Raw genomic sequence first — 19,936 nt, 5'->3', positions numbered from 1 at the left:
GTCCCGCAGCTCCGAGAAGCCGCGAGAGCAGGGAGCGCTTGACGCGGGGGGTCAGAGCGTGTGAGAGTTGCGGGCCCGGCGGAGCAGGCAGCACCAGAGGCAACCCCATCACCCCGCAAGGACCCCCCCCCGGGGTCCTCACCCGAGGCCCATTTGCTGGCAGTGGCGCAGCAGCCCCCCTCCGCTTCGTGTCATTCCGGGGAGCTGAGGGGAAGGAGCGGGACGAGACACCGGGCCGAGCCTGCCTTCCGAAATGTCGACCAAGAATTTCCGCGTCAGCGACGGCGACTGGATCTGCCCGGACAAAAAGTGAGCGGAGGAGGAGGAGGAGGCGGCAGCGAAGGGAGAAAGGCCGGGCGGGCGGGCGGGCGAGGGAGAGGCCTGGGGCGGGACGCGGGTAGCAGTGAGGCCTCGGCCCCGTGGTGTCGCGGCGGGCGGAGGGAGCGCGCTTTTTTCTCTCACACACACGCCGCTTTCCTGGGGAACGGAGAGGTAGGCGGCGGCGGCTGCTGCTGCTGCTGCTGGGCCCGCTTTCCCTCAGCCCCTTTAATGGTCCTTTTGTCCAGCGGCGAGGCGGGGAGAGGGATGGATGGAGAAACGCGCGTCTTCGCTTTGCCCGTTGTTGTTGCCGTTGCCGCCGGTCGCCCTCCTGAGCTGCTTCGTTTCCCCCTGCAGAATATTCCTGCCTGCGGGTGAAAACCCGGGAGTGGGGAGTTTCCGGCCGTTCATTTGTTTGTTTATTCAGTTTGTATCCCACCTTTCTTCTAACGTTCGGCCTCATTGCAAGGGCCAGGGCTGTAGTGAGTGAGAGCACATGCTGCAACTTTATTATTATTATTATTATTATTATTATTATTATTATTATTATTAATACCCCGCCCATCTGGCTGGGTTTCCCCAGTCACTCTGGGCAGCTCCCAACAGAACATTAATAATAATTATAAGAATAAAGTGATAAAACATTTATCCCATGAAAATAGGGACAGCCCAATTCCATAATGATCATTTTTTATATTTATACCCCGCACATCTGACTGGGTTGCCCTAGCCACTCTGGGCGGCTTTGAACATATATAAAAACATAATGAAACATTAAACTTTTTTAAAAAAAAGAACACTTCCCTATACAGGATTGCCTTCAGGCAGCTCAGGAGTCAGAAAACTGCATGCTCTTCAACATTTCTCCAATGCTAATAGGACATCCCTAAGGAAATGTAGGACATTCTGGGATCAAATCAGAAACTGGGACAGCTTCTCTAAATCAGGGATGTCCCTGGAAAAATAGGGACACTTGGAGGGTCTGCAGTGAAAATAGAGGCATCCCCTCCAACATTTTTCCACTGAAAATAGATGTCCCATGGAAAAGTGGAACATTCCAGGATCAAGTCAGAAATCCGGGACTGTCCCTGGAAAATAGGGACACTTGGAGGATCTGTGAGAGGGAGATAGACTTTGAAATTTTCTCCACGCAATGTGTAATTCTGTACATCTTTTATCACATGCCCCCTTTTTCTTACTCATCTCTTTTTTCTTTTGCACTGCCATTCTGGCAAAGCAAGTTCAGCTGAGTTCAGTGGGGTTTAGGCTCAATGTGCGGGGTTGCTGCCTCGTAGTGGACGCTTTTCTGTTCGAAATGTGCTGCATTGCCTTTTGAAGCAAAGCAGCTATGTTTGCTATGAGGGATGCATGGGATGTTCTGTGGATGTTTTTTGACAATTGTTCTTGGAAACCTGGCAGCCTTAAATTGCCATAGCACTAGAAAGTTATGGGGTAACGACAATCATAATGTCTGCAGAAATGAAAGATAAATGTGCCAATCTCTGTTGGAACAAGTTCGAATTATTACATTTTCGAATCTCATGCTGGAACTAGCTAAAATACCATGTAGTAGTGAGCAAGCTAAGAACTTGAAAAGGCATTGGTGGGAAACTATATTGTTCAGCTGTTTACACATTTTTATCACTCATTGTATGTGTTTCAGATAGTATTTTAAAAAGCCAGTGAATTCTAAACACTTAACATATACTGGTATAAAACATATAAAATTGAGTCATTGGCTGTGTTTATGCATTGCTGAGCCATGTTTTGTTTTAAACATGGCTTGTTCAACAAACTACAGATCACCTCAGTGAGGAAACAAGCTCCACCTTTTTCTTTTTGCTTGCTTTCAGCTGCTTTTGCTGGGTTCAGGTATAATGCCTAGCATTTGTTAAAACAGCCCTGGTCCATAAGCCAACAACAAATCAGTTCTTTGGTTGTCCTTGAATATTTCCACCACACTTGCCACCTTTTCCTGCCACACCAGTGTAGTGTTTTGAGAATCTCTGGACTACTCTTAGATTCCTTTAACTTTGGCAGTTTAGGCTGACGCTGATTGCAGTTGGAGTCCAGCAACATCTGAGCATCACAGGTTCCTTATCACTGAGCTAAAACATGCCACCTATAAAGCATTTTTAATATATACAAAGCTTCTGAAAGCCCTGTTGCCCAAGTGCCTTATTTAGAAGATGACCATTATCTTGCCAGAGGTAGTACAAACTCAGTTTCAGTAACGGTGTTACTACTGAAATGTTTAGGTATAAAGTCACACAGTTGTAATGTTTCTAGTGAGTTATTAACATACTGTGTTGCATACCTTTTGCATGGGAGAAGAATATTCAAAAAGTTAATGAGGTGCAAGCAACATGAATATCTTAAGACTGACTCTATATTTGTGTTTAGAAATTTAGTTTTAAAATGTAGACTGCAATCCTAAGCATACTAACGGGGGGAAAATCCCATTAAACTCGGTAGAACTTTAAAGTTATTGTTTAATATCATGTTTAGAAAAAATGGCTCTTCAGTCATGTTTCCGTTTTTTGAAGGTGTGGAAACGTTAACTTTGCTAGAAGAACCAGCTGCAACAGATGTGGTCGAGGTAATTATAAGTTATGGTTCTTTTGAGAGGGAAATTTATTGCAGAAACTCCAGTTTATAATAAATTGTCTGAATCTTGTTAACCTTTCAGAAAAAACCACAGAGGCCAAGATGATGAAAGCTGGGGGAACTGAGATAGGGAAGACACTTGCTGAAAAAAGCCGTGGTCTATTCAGTGCTAATGATTGGCAGTGTAAAACGTACGTTTATCCTAAAGCTCTAGTTCATTTCTAATTTCTATTAAACGTGTGCTTTTTCTCTTTTAATATCTAATTGTCTATTTTTAGCTGTCTGTTTTTCTTCCTTTTCTTTATTATCCGCATATTCTCTATTATCCGCATATTCTTTATTTCCTACTTTTTATGCAAACCAATCCTATGTATGTTTACTCAGAAGTAAGTCCCACTGTGCGCATAGGATTCCAGTGTTATGCTTGTGCTACTGCCATATTATTTACAACCACATGCATTATAAAAATATTAAAACATTAAAAATTCAATTATAAATCCTTTAGTTGGCAGCACTAAATATTTTAATTTCCTCTTCGTTCTTAAGCACTCTTTTTGCAATTCATATTGGAAAATAAAATTGACCTAAAGGTTTTCATATAGGCTGAGATAAAAGTGCAGCCATGTGATGCCTATTGAAAGTCAACTTTCTGAATTTATAAACATTTATTTGTATTAGTAATTTAGTCTGAATTAAGTGGCATCAGTTGATTGGCATCTGTTTCTCTTCTCCTTTCCCTTATTTCACTGACATCATATGGGAACTGCATAATTGCACTACAATTTGCATGTGGTAGAAGAGTATTTCCCCAAACTTCATTTTGCTGACCCGCAAAAAAAAATCAGTTTGGTTGCCTGCTGACTCGAATTACAGGGCTTTGCTTTCTTTTTCTTAATTGTACTTTGTTCAGATGTCATCCAAGTAGGAGAATAGGTTTGTTGTGTATGTTGTTGGAACTGTTTTCACTACACAAAATAAGTCTTCACCAATCTATCTGCTATAAAAGGAGATCATTGTTGTCAGTTCTGTATTTTGATTAAAAGTTGTTTAAATATCAGTGATATTCACTATTGTATACTTAAAGTATTTTGGAAGTAATAAAATGACTCCTGTAAGTCTCAAAAATGGGTTTTAAAATTTGAGGTATTGACTAGTTTAATTTCTTAATTTTTGAACCAGTGTAGTTCTGGTATTTAAACTGTCAATCATATGTTTTTCTTCCCAAAGATGTGGCAACGTTAACTGGGCCAGGAGATCAGAATGCAATATGTGCAACACTCCAAAATATGCCAAACTTGAGGAAAGGACAGGTATTTGTTTCAAATTATCTAAAATAATGTTTTTAGAGATACAGCACATGCAACCATGTTCCCTCCTCCTTTGTGAGCAGCTTTTGTGATAAAGCAATGTTGAACTTTGGGAACTGTTGGCTTGGAACCAAAAGCATTCCACACATTGCTTAATTTTGCTTCTGCTTTAGCAATTTTCTCTGGGGTTGTGGCAATTTGAAGTTAAGTTTCTGAGAGATTTGGGTGTGTCCTGGAAAGAAAATAAATATCTGCTGAAAGGGCACCAAAACCATTATGGTAGACCATAATGGTGAAATAAGAGACCCCATAACTACTTCAAGAGTTACTGAGATTTCCAGACATCTTACTTCACATGTTGAGAGAACATAGGTGAAGAGACTTGGCCTTGTTCTCAGCCCCCTTGTGTTGCTAATAACTAGACCCTTGAGATCTTTGTGTTAAGCTGGTTTTGGTTCTGTATGCTACATTATAACACTTGTCAATAAGTTAGCTTAATGTGCACACACACAACAAAAGGCCTTTGTCCCTCTGCCATACATAGCAAATACCACCGCTACATTGATCTGCGTGTTTTGTCAATCCCCTCTTCCCAGCTCCATCAATGCTTAGCACATGCCCTTCCTCTGCCACCTCTCAGCACTAAGGAGTGCTCAGTATGAGAGTTACCGCTCCTCTCTACCTTTGTATCCTTGCCTCTTGCAGACCATGTGGAGTAGGAAGGTGCAAGCACTCTGCAGAATGTAAGTGCTTGAGCTTTGAATACTGCCTCAAATTGAGAGGTGCGAGAGAGGAGGAAACTTCTTCCTAACTTCAAAGGAAATGAGTGGCTGAAATGACTGCCACAGAGATGGACAAAGCAGCAGCTGTGGAAGGGGGTCTCCAAGTTCCAAGTGCAGGAAGAAAGCAGATGTCTTCATGGTCCTGTGCTTCATGGAAAAATCCTCTCTCCTCTCTCTTGAGTTTTGCTCAAGCATTTCTCAGTTCTTGGGAGTGCTCAGCATGTGGGAAGCAACCATCACTATCTACTGAGTAGAGCATGTGCATATGCAACTCTCTGATCCAGTTGACTTTGGCTAGAAGTGACATGTACTTACTGGTAGAGGCAGCAGCAGCAATTACACTGATCACAACTTAACACTGAATGGTATTAGACAAGCTTGGAAAAATTGGCACTGAGACTAAGTGACCTCTCTACTCTCTGTTGTAGAAAGAAACAATGTATAGTCTTCTGTGTCCTTATGTTTGCTTTTTGACATTTCTGAAACTTTTTTTTGCAGGATATGGAGGGGGCTTTAATGAAAGAGAGAATGTTGAATACATAGAACGTGAAGAGTCAGATGGGGAATATGATGAGGTAGGCAGTATGTACCTGGTGAATGTGTGTGTAATTGTCAAGACTGAGTACAGGCAACCGAGGAGTGCATAAAGCCAAAACCGTGCATAGTCAAAACACATGGGTTCAGTGGCAGGTGGGATTGCCAACGCCTTTTTTCCCAGGCACCTGTCCCCTTTATAATTTTTCTCTTAAAAATTGCCAAGCGCATAAAGCCAAATGAGTGCAACTTAAATGTGCACAAGTTATGTATATAGCAGTAAGCTTCATCCAAGTACTTAAAAGTAGTTCTGTAGATGTGGGTTGTACAGGCAACCCCTGATTTGCCTGGGGGTTGTGTTCCTGGCACCTGTGTGTTTTTGGGGTGCGTGTAAGCCCGCTCCGCCTCCTTTTCTGGCTGCTTCTGGGTTGCTGCAATGTGCTTATGTATGATCATGCATGCATTGAACAACAGTACACTCTCTTATGAATACAATGCGACCTCTTGCAGTTTGGTCGCAAAAAGAAAAAATACAGAGGGAAGCCTGTTGGTCCTGCATCTATCCTAAAGGAAGTTGAAGATAAGGAATCTGAAGGAGAAGGAGAAGAAGAGGAGGATGAGGATGGAGATCTGTCGAAGTATAAGTTGGATGAGGTAAAACCATTCTTCTGTCTTGTTTCCTTCTTGGCTAAATTCACACAGCTAAACCTTGATTTGACTGCTGTTCAGAACTCTTAGATGGCTAATGTGAGTGAACTAGCAATTTGGGAATTCATCCATTCTCTTGGTGCCTTCTCCCTGTGTTCACTGGCAAACAACAAACAAGGCACGGTTTTCCTTGCCCCTCCATAAAAAAAGAAGAAAATACTGAATCCTGTTTTGGAGTTGGCTATATTCCAAGACAGCTATAAAAATAAATATATTGGGGAGGTGTTAAGTATGACAACATGTGCAAATTTTAAAAGTACTGCCTTTATCGAGAAGGTTCCTTCTCTGTATAGTTGCAATGAACTCATTGGGATCAACAGTACCCCACAAGGTAAAGTATATACAGTGGGCGCTCGGGTTGCGAATGTGATCCATGCGGGATGCACGTTCGCAACCCGCAGCGGCGCATCTGCGCACATGCGGGTTGCAATTCGGCGCTTCTGTGCATGCGCAAAGCGCAATTTAGCGTTTCTGTGCATGCGCGACTGCAGAAACCTGGAAGTAACCCGTTTCGGTACTTTTGGCTTTCAGCGGTCCGTAACCCGAAAAAATGCAACCTGAAGCTTCTGTAACCCGAGGTATGACTGTAAATCTATGAGAACAGTGTGTGGGGTCTACCTGACCCTACAGTTTTTTAAACATTAAAAAACAACATATTGTGCCATTAACATGTATGCAACCATAATGGTTACAGAAGTCAGCAAAGCAATAACCATTAGTTGTAAGTTAGCTGTAACAATAACACATAGATTGCACTCATACACATGTTATTCAAGTCCCCTATGGCAACCGCCACATTTCACAACTGCAGGAGTATGAAAGAAAATGGTTACATGAAAGGCTGTTGAGATGATACCTGCACTTGCTCTTGGTGTGAGCAGTGGCAAGCTCTACCAGTTCTTAGACTGCCTTTCTCAACATCTCAGGCAAGTTGGCTATAATTTAGAAGCAAGTTCCTACAGGAGGCGGCAGTTCTTCACATAACCAGGTACTAACCTGTATGCCAAATTGGCATAGGATAATGTATGCTACAGGAAAAGGAAGCAGTGCCAGATGTGACCCCCTCGTATTGAATTAGTAAAGACAGCTCCTTAGGGTTATGCATGTGTCACATATGCACAAATGTGTGTGCATGCATGCACAGTAGCCAGCTGAAATATCTAGTTTTGACAACGGGCAAATATAGATGAATATATGAGAAATGCTTGTTCTTAGAAAATTAATTTTTCCCTCAAGAGAAATTTGTATGTTTCAATTTTTTAACCACATTTTTCATCCTCAAATGAACTAGGAGCAACACACATTCAGTTATTCCACTTCATCTTCACACCTCTGTGACCTAAGTTAGGTTTCAGAGGCCACCTGGTCTTCGAGTTGCCATATTTCCAAAAGTGAAATCCAGATGAGAGTTGTTTAGCCTTTTTTTGTTTTAGCATACGTGAATCTGTTTACACATCGCCGTCCTCTCTACCCAAGTGCCCCGTGGCTCTTCAGACGCCACTGCAGCCCCCTGTTCTTCTGCTGCCGTTGTGGAGTGGCTGCACGTGGCAGGTGGAAGGCTGAAGGTGACATTGTGTGCGCTCTCCCCCCAGCGCCACGGGTAGACCGTGAAGTCACTGAAGCCCAGGCTGGTGGGGATGGGCGGCAGCAGCGGGGCGGGGCCGTCGCTGCCTCCATGAGGTGGCTTGACAGGGGTGGTCTTGATGTCTCCCGGGTACAGGACAACGGGCGTAGAAGGGCCCGACTGCTTGGGTATCCTGCACTACGACTTGCACTTCTGCACAGTGCGATCTGCCACCCTGCTGCCGTCGCTCTCATTGCCTGGAGGAGACACCTCAGGTGTGCATGGCAGGGAAGCAGGCGAAACTGCAGCTGCAGTTTCTTTCCACACACGGCTTGTCACCCAAAAGCGGCCGCAACCCTGACCGCCAAACATTGTTGCCATTTTCCAAGTCCGATTCCTGGATGTGTCAAGGTTTTCCCGGACATATGGCAGCCGTAGCTGGTCTGTTTCATGGCCGAGTAAGGATTCCATCCAGGTTTCCCTGGACACAGGCTGAAGTTTATTTTATTTTATAAATAAAGGTAAGTATGCTGCAAGTTGTTTAACTGCACCGTGTTACATTGTTTTGAGGCAGGACAAAGATACATATACCGTATAAATGAAATAGTTTTCCGAATGCTATGTTTCTAACACAAATAACTTGTTGGGGTTTTTTTCAGGATGAAGATGAAGAAGATGCAGATCTCTCAAAATATAATCTTGATGCTAGCGAGGAAGAAGATTCCACCAAGAAGAAATCTACAACTAGGCGCAGCCGTTCCAAGTCTCGATCTTCTCGTTCACGATCTTCATCTCGCTCATCCTCCCACTCAAGCTCAAGGTCTAGGTCCAGGTAAACGGGTACAGGTCAAGGGTAACGCCAGACAAAATGTCAGTATCTAACTTTCTTTATTTACATCTCTTTTGTGATTGATTTTTTTTACTTTTTATTTTTCACGGTTTGAGATAAGCTAATAAATCTTACATAGCTAGCCTGCACAGGTAGTCTGTGCTTAAACTGTGAAAACTGCAGGTGCTTACTATAAATGTCAGGGTACGTGTTAGTGTAATAGACAGTGTAAGTGAACATTTTCTTACTGACCAAGTAAACTGTAGCTTATAATTTTAATTTTATATCTCTAAACAAACAGGGTTTCTCTGTCACTCTTGCTGGTTAGGTTTGTGATGGCACCAAATATTTGATACCAGTTTTTTGCTTCATCAGAAGTACTCTTATATGCTACATTTCCTTGGTGTATCAGTTGCAGGAAATGCTCTATGAACCCTGGCAAATACAACCATTCTTTGGTGACTTACAGCCTGGATAATCCAGTTAACAATGGTTATTTTCCCCCAGCATTCTGTATTCTCTGTGTTGGAGATCACCTTATGTAGCCACTGTCCTGTATATAGAATAATACTATTGAGAGAAGATAATTCTACATAATTATTGCAGAACATCGAATAAATAAAAATATTTAATTTGTTAGTTTGCTGGTTGAAACTTTGGAGAAATGTAGTTTGGTACATAATTTTTGAAGTTATTGACACTCATATGCCTTTTGGGTGCTAGTTAAGCCACAAATGCAATTTTAATGTCAAATGTGTTTCCTAGTGGTTATGTTCTTTGAGAATAAACTCCTGGCAGGCAATAAAAAATGTTTCCCAAGTGGAATTAAAATTTTGAGACAAACTTCTTCATTAATATGGAACAGTGCTACGGGAACACTTCTTAATTTGGGAATTGTGGAATATACTGTGCCTCCATGTTTGGCTTATAGATACATGCCAGGCTTCTTGAACTGCCCCTTCCTGAAAACAGTTGTTTGAAAAATAATTGTAGAATGTTCACTGGTCTATTAGAACAAATCTTTAACTCTTGCCTTCAGAGCATCCTAGCGTTTATTTTTTGACACAAATATAACATTGGAAGTTGGCTTCTTTACATTATTTACAATATCTGGTTTTCAATTTTGAGCCAAATATTTCTTACTAACTTTTAATGTTTAAAAGTAAAATTTTAGAATTTTTTGTATATGCAGCTTATAAACTGAGGTTAATAACAGATGATATTATTAACATTTTAAGGTAACTTAATATTTTATCTTTTATTGATCAGGATCCAAAGAACCCTGAAAGCCCATGAGGGCCTTAGGCTTGTATTTCTTTAATGACACTCCCTTTTTACTAAGTGGCAAACTGCTTTTAAAGCTGTAGAATGTTTAAAAACCAGCTTATGACATTGTATGGAAGTTAGGTATTCAAAGCAAAAATCTGTTCAACTAGCTTAGCACATTCTGCTTCTGTTAGCTCAAAGCAGCTTTTTGGATCCTGACCAACCACTTATTAAATGCTGTGAAGGAAATAAAAATTACTTTCACTTCCAATACAAATTACATGGAAGAGTAGATTTCCATTTGATTCTTATATTTTTATTCACAAAAAAATTAAAATCCTTCATGTTGTTTCAGGTCAAGAAGCTCTTCCAGCTCAAGGTCAAGATCTCATTCCACTTCCAGAGAACGTTCTAGATCTCGTGGGTCGAAATCAAGGTGAATGAGGTAGCAACCTCTCTGCTTGTCAGAGAGAGAGAGAGAGGCGAAAAGATCACCAGAAATTACTGTTTTATTTTGAATATTTTGTTCTGACATATAATTTTTGTTCAATGCAATAACAATAGTAATAGTAATGAACTTGTTATAAAAATTGTTGTATCATAAATATACTTCACTGATGTAAAAGGCTTTAAAAACATACCAGTCCTCTTTTCTGAGAAATCTCAATCAACAGAGCCCAATTTCTCTCTTTCATAGACAGCACAAAGGGAGAGGGGTCTATGTAGTTATGGACCTCACAAAACTTGCCCAAAGCAGAGTGGGAAATCCAGTTGGGAATATTGAATATGTGCACCAGTCTCCCTCAGACTGCCCTGATATTTTGTGTGTGTCAATATGCACTAGAGGGAAAGATAAAGGGTTGTACCCTATGACAGAGGAAGAGCATTGGCTTATGGTATACAGAATGTAGCAGCCAAATTGTTCACAGGAGCAAATGTTAGTCCTTTACTGTGAGAGCTGCACCGGTTGGCTATTTACTACCAGACAGGTTTAAGGTTTTTGTGTTCATTCACAACTTGAGTTCAAAATACTTTGAAGACCACTTAATTCCTTCTGCTCCACCTTCATCACTGAAATAGTCTGATGGGGCACTTTTGGTGGTTCCCCACGCCCCTGAGGTTCAATTGACCTTTACCAGGAACTGAACCTTGAATGTGATAGGCCGTGTATCCTGTGGAGTTCCCGCCAAATAAAAGTACATCAGGAGTCATCCCTGCTTTCTTTCAGACCCTTGTAACAGCCTTCTGCCAGTCCTTTCTTACTGATAGTTTTACTGTTGAGTACTGTGCTTTATGTTGTATACTACCTTGTTATATTTTTTGTGAAGCTACGCTTTATAAAGTAAATGAAATACAATGTGTGAGAGCCAATGCAGTGTGCAGTCGCATGTGCCTATGCAATGCGACTTCTGTATGTATATAAGATTATTGTGGCCGTACAGTCTTCCTAGTGACTATACTTGTTTTCAAAGGTCTATGAAATGCATACAGTTATGTAAAATGTCTAAACTAATGCCTCAGCCTTTTTCTTAATGTAGGGAATGTGAAAATGTTCATCTCTCACTTTAGACTTAAATTGTTTGCTGTTGCTGAGAAGCAGCAATTGCATAAAGCTGAATAATTGCTTCTGCATTGGTCTTGATCATTATATGATCAGTTCTGGTCAGTCTGTGAGTAATTTGCCCACAATCCCATATTGAGAAGCTCTTAAGGCAGAATTCTTATTGGCACAGCAGTAAGTATTTATGTCCTAATATAATTTCATTTTACATTTGCAGCGTGTGTTCTAGATTGGATATATATGTAGTAGATTGTTGCAACCTCGTTATTTATGCTAGGATTAAGTCTGATTTATTTCTTAATAAAGATCCAGCTCCAGATCCGTCAGGGGTTCTTCAACCCCAAGAAAAAGATCTTACTCAAGCTCTCGCTCATCATCTTCCCCTGAGAGAAGCAGAAAGAGAAGCCGATCTAGATCTTCATCTGGTGATCGCAAAAAAAGGCGAACGAAATCACTGTCACCTGAAAGGTTTGGGTTTCTGTAGAATAAGAATGGTTCTTTAAATGTTAACTGTGGAAGGGCTAGAAAAGGAACAGTATGTTTAAGTATTGTGTGTTTGAAGATAGCTGTTTTCATTTTTGTAGATTCCATTTATCCCAGCTGATGCCATTTCTTTTAAAAGATGGTCAAACTTTTTAGTTAAATTTTTTCATATATCTACTTCTCACAAATAAATCAGGGGAAAAAATGTTTTTAAAGTCCTGAAGCACTCTTAGATTTTTTCTAGATTACAAATGAAGGTATTATTACCTAAAAGTTCTATATTGATGCAAACTGTGGAATGCAGTTATGATACAGAGATGAAGTCCAAATAATTGCGTTCCCAGTTCATATATTCCCCATTTTCTTTCTCCTTCCCAATTCCCCCTCCCCAATGAAAATCACTGCAATTCAGACTTACTTGTTTGCATGCTTTCTTCCATCTTTTATCTTGCAGACACCGAAGGTCATCATCTGGATCTTCTCATTCTGGATCCCGTACAAGTTCTAAAAAGAAATAATATATTAAAACTCAAACACGAAAATAGTCCACTGCATGAGACATTTTTAAGAAGTTGGTGTCTTACTTGGTCAGAAGTGCTAAATCCTGCTAGTAGAGATGCATGTTTAATGGAAAACTGCAGCTATTTTAATTCATAAAACAAAATGTAATGAAATATTTTAAGCCATAAATTGCCTCCAGAAAGGTGAGTAGCATGACTTTTTTTTTCTAAGTGCCTGCCCCTTCTTGATTTGACTGGTTTGTTACTTCCCAGTTCTAAGACTAATTTTGTTGAAGAACTCTCTATGTTATGCTGCCATTCTGATCTGTCATTTAGCCTTCATGTTTGCTCGTCACAAAACTACCAAGGGGACAGTTCATTTGATGTTAATATGCACTCTGGTTTCTAAACTGGTCCAGGCCGCTCCTTCACCACCAGCAGCCATTCCTGCAAGGATCACAAAAGCTACTGTAGTATATCTTCAGATGCAAATCAAGAGATACTTCAGAGAGAGAACTGCCTTCCATAAGCAAGTGTTGTGCTTTCTAAGTGAAAATAAATCAAACTAGAAAACAATTACTCTTTCAGTAGACGGGATCAAAGTAGACATGTAAGCTACCTTGTGTTGCTTCTTAGATAGGCAGCCAGAAACAAAACTTGGTTACAATTTTGCCCTGATGCTGCATCTGTGAGTACTTTCTGGTGGCATGTAACTTCCTACGTTTCTGGCAGCCACATCCTGGCTAATCAATAGCTCTGTTTTTGCTGCAGCACAAAAAATATATGCACAGCATCTAAAGGAATGTGTAATTTTCCTTCCTACTGGAGCTTTTCAGGCATCTCTCTCTGTGTCCCTTCCCCAAAAAGCTGTTCCTGAAGTACTCTCTTGAGTCATTCAATTTTAGTACCAGAACTGGACGCTGGTGTGCCATCTCCCCCTCCACCCTCCATCACATGCATGGAATCTTTGGTTCATGCTAGAAATTGGGCCGCTAGTGTATATTAAGATACAATTAAGTACAGGCAATGGCCTTTTTGCGCACAAAGTACAAACGTGTGGGTGTACATCGCTGCAACCAGGAAGTGGCCAGGAAAGGGTGTGGGGCAGGGACGTAACGGGCTTACACACATTCCGCTGATGCAAGCAGGGGTCAGGAACTCGGTCCCCATGCAAAACAGTTGTGCCCTGTACTAAGATCCAAAGCGCTCAGATTTTGTGAAATGTTTTCCAAATGTGTAGAAATGTAATAACAAAATCAGTTTCTTCTAAGTCAGTAAAATTCAATTTACACTAGAAAACTATATATTTATAACTCTCCCAGAAAACACTGTGACTCTTCTAAAGTATAAATGCTTACTTAAACAAATCACAAATCATCGCATATCTTTTTGGATGACTGTAAATTTATGGCTTAAAATGCTTCATTAAATTTGTTTTACTAGCAAATATTTGTTAAATACTGACCATTCTTAAGCTCCGTTTGCTTGGGAGAAATGTGTCTTCAGTGAGATCCCAAGGTAAGTATGTTAAGGAAGCTTAGTGGTTCTAGGAAAGAAGCTGTATATCTTACTTGTATATTGGATCATCTGCATTTTAAAGCAAACTGCACAACAACAAATGGAGCAGAACTTGTCTTTATTTTATTTTTATTTTATGAACATCTTAATTTTTTTGGACTGATCAAAGACAAAGTAAAATGGTTTTGCTGTAGAAATATTTTGGATAAATTTTGCAGGAAAAAAATGCCCTGTAATCCTGTGTTGCTTTCTCTTAGGTATCTTTTCTTTTTCTTTTCTCTCTTCCTTTTTGCTAAGCATAGCTTAGGTTGCACAAGAACAAATAGTCTTTGTAACTGTGCCTCTGACTTCTTGAAAGTCTGTCTAAAAGTGTGAAAATCAGATTTGCTAGATGCTACATGTTAATTTAGTTATTCTTGTGCTTTGTATTCTGAAGTATTGTACCTAACAAGTTCTTAAACTCAGCAAATTATAGGTTAGAGATGACTGGGAAAATTATGGGTTTCATTTGGCTTGGATTAAAATGTACTGGTTTGTTCTATGACGATATAATTCTGTAGACATATGTAAATAAAGCATGTCAATCAAAGATGAATTGTGCATATTCTTGAGTTTTAAGTAACACCTGTCTGAATAATTTCAAAAATATTGAATATTCTGCAAGTTAGTTCCATTTTGCATTCATATGGGTCTATTCTGAGTATTTATTTAGTTGGTTAAGATCAGAGAGATGTGTTATTTACACTCCTTGGCTTGCCTCCTGTGCCTCTACAGTGGATTAACTAGCTAACTTTCAGCAAAGCTCATCTTCCAAAACTGAAAGAGGTCTGTAAGAGATTGCATCATAGTAACCACCAGCAATAGCAGAGTTATTAACCTATGCTGCATGGTGTTATCATTTAGAAATGCTTTCCTTCTATTGTTAAGATTTTTTAAAAAAATTACTTAGTGGTTTTTGGAAAGTGTAGTTTCTTACATGCTGCAATATCACTATAATTCCCCCCTGTGCTATAAGAAAATTCACAACATGCTCTTCTCAAGCACTTACTGTTCAATTGCTTAATAGAACTGAAAATAAAAGAACACAAACAACTATCCTATTGTAGAAAGGTTTGGGTGCTAAAATAGTTAATGAGCAATTGAACAAGTCACCTTAGCCAGAGACCATGGCAGTTAAACACCACATAAGATACAAGAAATACATACTAAATATTAAGTAAACCTAGTATTTAAAAATCTGATCTAGAACAAATTAATGTGGCATTGAAATCAATAGCCAGCTTTCGTAACTTCACTGTTCTTATTTGGGGATCCTTCTGGCCCAAAGGGCAGCTGTTTGTTGCTAGGTACAGGTTGTAAGGCTGTAAACATGTTTTCCAAAATACATTTCTGATGGGTATTCATTTTCAGAGCTGCATCTGCATTGTAGCAGGAGTGTTGTAGAAGTGATCTGGAGTTTATGGGGAGAGGGAGGGGAAAATTAAAACTACACACGTGCTTGTTTGCTCACTCACACATAATTTTTTTCTTTGTTTTGCTATATAGCACAAAAGGGCTGTCATCTCTAAACCAGAAGGCTTTATTCAAAGGTATTTTCTTTGAATAAGCAGTATATGCATTTTGTTACTTAGATATTGGGATGAGATTTCTGAGGAGTGGGGAAGGGGAAATGTTTCACATAGCAAAGGGAGGAGTTTCAACCCCATAGTATGTATTCCCTTAAAGCTTTGTCCCTATTGCTGAGATACTTACTAGACTGCAGCCAGCTTGATCAGGCCAATTCATTCTCTCACACACCCCATCCTCATAACATAAACATTCTATGAAATTGTACACTTCAAGGGGAAAAAAATCTAATAGTCTATTGTGGTGTGAGAGACTAGTTTATGTCCAGACCTGTTGTGGATGCAGGTGTGTAAATAAATAGTGTGATGTGTACCTGTGTGTATGAGAGTGGCTAGATGTGTGTGTTTGTGTATAAGAGCAGCTTTCACATTTCCCTGGGCGCGGGGGGATGTTCTAAAGAACCCATGATGTATAATCTAAAAAGGGCACAAGTAATGCATAAATATAAAGGCTTCAACACTTTGGAAGTCCTAGAACAGGTTTTTGTGGGAAAATGGTTGTTTGCACATAAGAGCATGGGTGAAAGTTTATTATTGCAAGGTGATTTCATAGCAAAAGGCATTGCTTGGAGCATGATCAGCGCGTGAAGAGCTCATGCTGCCCGATGATTGGCCCCCGTAAGCATAGCCTGATCAAATACGTGGTCTGGTGTGATGGCATGAGACCGATGTATTGTATTATCTTTTATCTGCTAGCTGAGGCAAAGTTTTCTCCTTGAATTTGTATCTTTCTACTGCACACAATAAATGTTGACTGCAGCAGCTCCTGAGGAAGCCAGATTTCTGCAACCCATCTTGGTGTGAGACTGATTATTTACGGATGGCGAGCAGGTTCTCGTCAGGTTTTCCCAAATTTGGGTCTCCAACCGATTTTGGATTACAGTTCCCATCATCCTTGGCCACTGGTCCTGCTTGCTAGGGATGATGGGAATTATAATCCAACAACAGCTGGAGACCCAAGTTTGTTGCTGGTCTCTGTGTTTTCCCCATACAGGGTTCATTAAGGTGGAAGAGGCACCAACATCAGTCTGTGCTAGGGAAATTGAGGTGGGAATTATTACCCTCTCCTCTGTTAGTAAAGGCAAAACAGCAAAAGGTGAGGTAGCTGTTTTATTCCTGCTCACAAAGATGAAATTCTGCTGAAGTTTTTTTTTTTTTTTAATCTGAAGAGGGTGACAAGTAGGTTGGGAGAGTTTAAAAAGCTTGCTAAATCTTGTTTGGTTTAATGTTTTTATGAATATGCATTCATATTTATATTTATACTTTAGAGTAACTTGTCTCTTAAATGCCTAGTTCAGTACTGCTTGCATAAAGTTTATGTGCTGACTTTTGGCATTGACTTGCTACTCAGAATTATTTTATTGCTATTTGGGAGAGAATGTTGAAAGTATGTAGATACCATTGATAAGTATTATAAATTATTGGGTCTTTTTAAAGCACAATCATAAAATGAAATGGGATGTTTCCAGTAACAGAAAAGCAGCTGAGCAATAGAAATGTATCACTTAATTTCCCTGCGGGGACAAATGCCCTCTAGGGCAGCGTTGGTGTTACTGGAATAAGATTCCTCAGACAGTTTTTACAGCTTATCGTTATAGATGTTTCCTCTTAGGTAGCTTTTTAACCCTTCTATTAATTTAAGCTTCCAACTGGATTTTATGGATAGTGTATGTTAAAAGTGATAGATGGTTTCTGCTGTAATTTTATCTTTTCCTCATTTACAGTTATAAAAATATTGTTTTTTAAAATCATGGCAGATGCTAAGTCTTACACAGATATATATCACTATTACATACCAATAGTATTGGTATGTAATAACGGCAGCTTTGGACATTGTAAAGAAGTATCCGTATCCAGAGATTCAGTCACTCATGACTTCAGCTTGTGGGAACTTCTTTTGTAAGGTCCAGAGCCACTTTAAAAGTAGTTTTAGCCCACTACTCTTGTCACCAGGCAGGGAATGGAAAAGGAAAATGGTTCCTGAAGTTTGGCTGCAACAAGATTAGCCAAGGCAGCCTAAGTTAAATCTTGAAATTTGTGTTTTATAGCCCCCGCCCTATTCTGGAAAGCAAAATCCTTAGAAATATCCAGTTTTTTTCACTGGAGAGAAGCAGTTTGTATTTTCTCTTGTATTGATGTGGATGCTAACAGTTTTTCCAACCTTTTCTTTGAAATGGTAGGATCTATTTAAAGCATCATTCAGTGAAGCCATGAGAGCAGTATTTTACATATACCTCTGAAGCTCGTGTAAAGTTAAGCTGAGATAAAATATTTTAAAAATAATATTACCTATCTGCCTGCGGACTGTCTCGCCAGAGTGGTGCATGCTCTGGTTATCTCCCGCTTGGACTACTGCAATGCACTCTACGTGGGGCTACCTTTGAAGGTGACTCGGAAACTACAACTAATCCAGAATGCGGCAGCTAGACTGGTGACTGGGGGCGGCCGCCGAGACCATATAACACCGGTCTTGAAAGACCTACATTGGCTCCCAGTACGTTTCCGAGCACAATTCAAAGTGTTGGTGCTGACCTTTAAAGCCCTAAACTGCCTCGGTCCAGTATACCTGAAGGAGCGTCTCCACCCCCATCATTCTGCCCAGACGCTGAGGTCCAGCGCCGAGGGCCTTCTGGCAGTTCCCTCATTGCGAGAAGCAAAGCTACAGGGAACCAGGCAGAGGGCCTTCTCGGTAGTGGCGCCCGCCCTGTGGAACGCCCTTCCAGCAGATGTCAAAGCGATAAACAACTACCTGACATTCAGAAGACATCTTAAGGCAGCCCTGTTCAGGGAAGTTTTTAACGTGTGATTTTACTGTATTTTTTGTTTTTATGGAAGCCGCCCAGAGTGGCTGGGGGGGCCCAGCCAGATAGGCGGGGTATAAATAATAAATTATTATTATTATTATTATTATTATTATTATTATTATTATTATTATTATTATTATTTGCTCATTTTAATTTGATAGCTGTATTGGGACCCTGGCATTTGAATTCCTTGAAACTGTTTCAGTTTTAACAAGATAATGCAGCTTCTCATGTATGAGTTTACTAACTGTCAAGTGGGTTCAAAAAAGTTAATTAACCACAGTCATATCCAACAGATCACTAGATGGTGCAGTTCTTTTCCTGATAGCATATACTTCTGTGCCAATGGATATTAAAATGGATGATTTTTTCCCCCAATACAAAGATCAGGGTGTTAGTAAAGGCAAAACAGCAAAAGGTTGAGGTGGCTCTTTTATTCCTGCTCAAAACCATTTGCTCTTTTCAATAAGAAGCAGAATGTTAGCATTTGGGCAATGCTTTTTATTTTACCTGCAATTCGTATCCTGTGTGGCTCAGGTGTTGTAAAGCTTACAAAACTGCTCACATAAAACGTCAAAAATAAAAAGCAGAAACCATAAATAGTAAATCCAGAACAACAGCAATTCCAATTACACATACTCAAATGCTCAGAAGAATAAAATAAACCTTTAAAACGCATAATATATAATACAGGGTGAGTCCTTTAAAAGAGGCCCCGTGGATAAGAGTACACATGTTCCACGGGGCCTCTTTTAAATGACTCATCCTGTATAAGCCTTCCAGATATTCAACCATGTATCCTCAAGAAACTGATGTCTATATGAAATATGTTCAAATATAGCCAAAGCAGTGAGGTCTTCATCTTAGCAACCATAAGGACTCACAAAATCCACTTTTGTTGTCCTGTCATTAATCCCCATACTACAAAAAGAAAAAATGTAGTACATAAAAGATTTCACCATTACACAACTGATACACACAACACAACTTCAGACCAAAAAGTAAATATCACTGGACCACACAATACGCTTCAAGGAGGCATTTTCAACATTACACCTCCCACATCTGTCTGCATTGGCCTGTGGCTTCCTATACCAAAAATAGTGTTTTTGCTGGATCGAACTTGGTTTCAAATCTAAATAAACACTCTTGTTTATATTCTAAAGCAATTTCCCATTGTTTAGGCTGTATTCAAATCCCCTGTTCCACACCTCCCTAAGTTCCTGTATGTCGACTGGTCATTTCTTCATCAGAGGGCAAACGGGCAAATTTAGCAGGGGATCAAATACCTTTCCCCCTCACTGTACATAGATACATTAAGCATTTGTAAACAAGAGTTTGGCTTTTTGTAAGGATCCACCAATACCCTCCAACAATCTGGAAGCTGCTGCAGGACTCAAAGCAGATGGTCCATAAACAGATGCCAACAAGTGATGTGATTGAAGATACAGTACTGTCATTTGGCACTCACCAGTAACTGATTTCAGGTTGTAAAATATGAAATTACAAAAGCATTGCATTTGAGCTTAT

The 19,936-nt window shown here is 40.1% G+C and overlaps 1 protein-coding gene across 1 annotated transcript; it reads left to right on the top strand.

Moving 5' to 3' along the window:
• The first annotated feature begins 20 nt into the window (after nt 1-20).
• Nucleotides 21-14,566, top strand: ZRANB2 (zinc finger RANBP2-type containing 2). Its single transcript, XM_081866560.1, has 10 exons — nt 21-309; nt 2,865-2,917; nt 3,008-3,116; nt 4,153-4,235; nt 5,513-5,589; nt 6,059-6,202; nt 8,480-8,652; nt 10,271-10,351; nt 11,783-11,944; nt 12,414-14,566. The coding sequence occupies exons 1-10, from the start codon at nt 254-256 to the stop codon at nt 12,475-12,477; spliced, it is 1,002 nt and encodes a 333-aa protein (XP_081722686.1). The 5' UTR covers nt 21-253; the 3' UTR covers nt 12,478-14,566.
• The last annotated feature ends 5,370 nt before the right edge of the window (nt 14,567-19,936 follow it).

This window comes from Podarcis erhardii (assembly GCF_964252035.2).
Source record: "Podarcis erhardii genome assembly, chromosome: 6".
In the NCBI taxonomy this organism is placed as follows: domain Eukaryota; kingdom Metazoa; phylum Chordata; class Lepidosauria; order Squamata; family Lacertidae; genus Podarcis; species Podarcis erhardii.
Note: the sequence above shows the minus strand (reverse complement) of the source record. Positions and strands in the feature narration are given on the sequence as shown.

Excerpts from the sequence above, each read along its gene's own strand:
- ZRANB2 (XM_081866560.1), top strand. The coding sequence starts at position 254 with ATGTCGACCAAGAATTTCCGCGTCAGCGACGGCGACTGGATCTGCCCG. Across the intron at positions 310-2,864 it reads TGGATCTGCCCGGACAAAAA|GTGTGGAAACGTTAACTTTG; the intron begins GTGAGCGGAGGA and ends CGTTTTTTGAAG. Across the intron at positions 4,236-5,512 it reads CAAACTTGAGGAAAGGACAG|GATATGGAGGGGGCTTTAAT; the intron begins GTATTTGTTTCA and ends TTTTTTTTGCAG.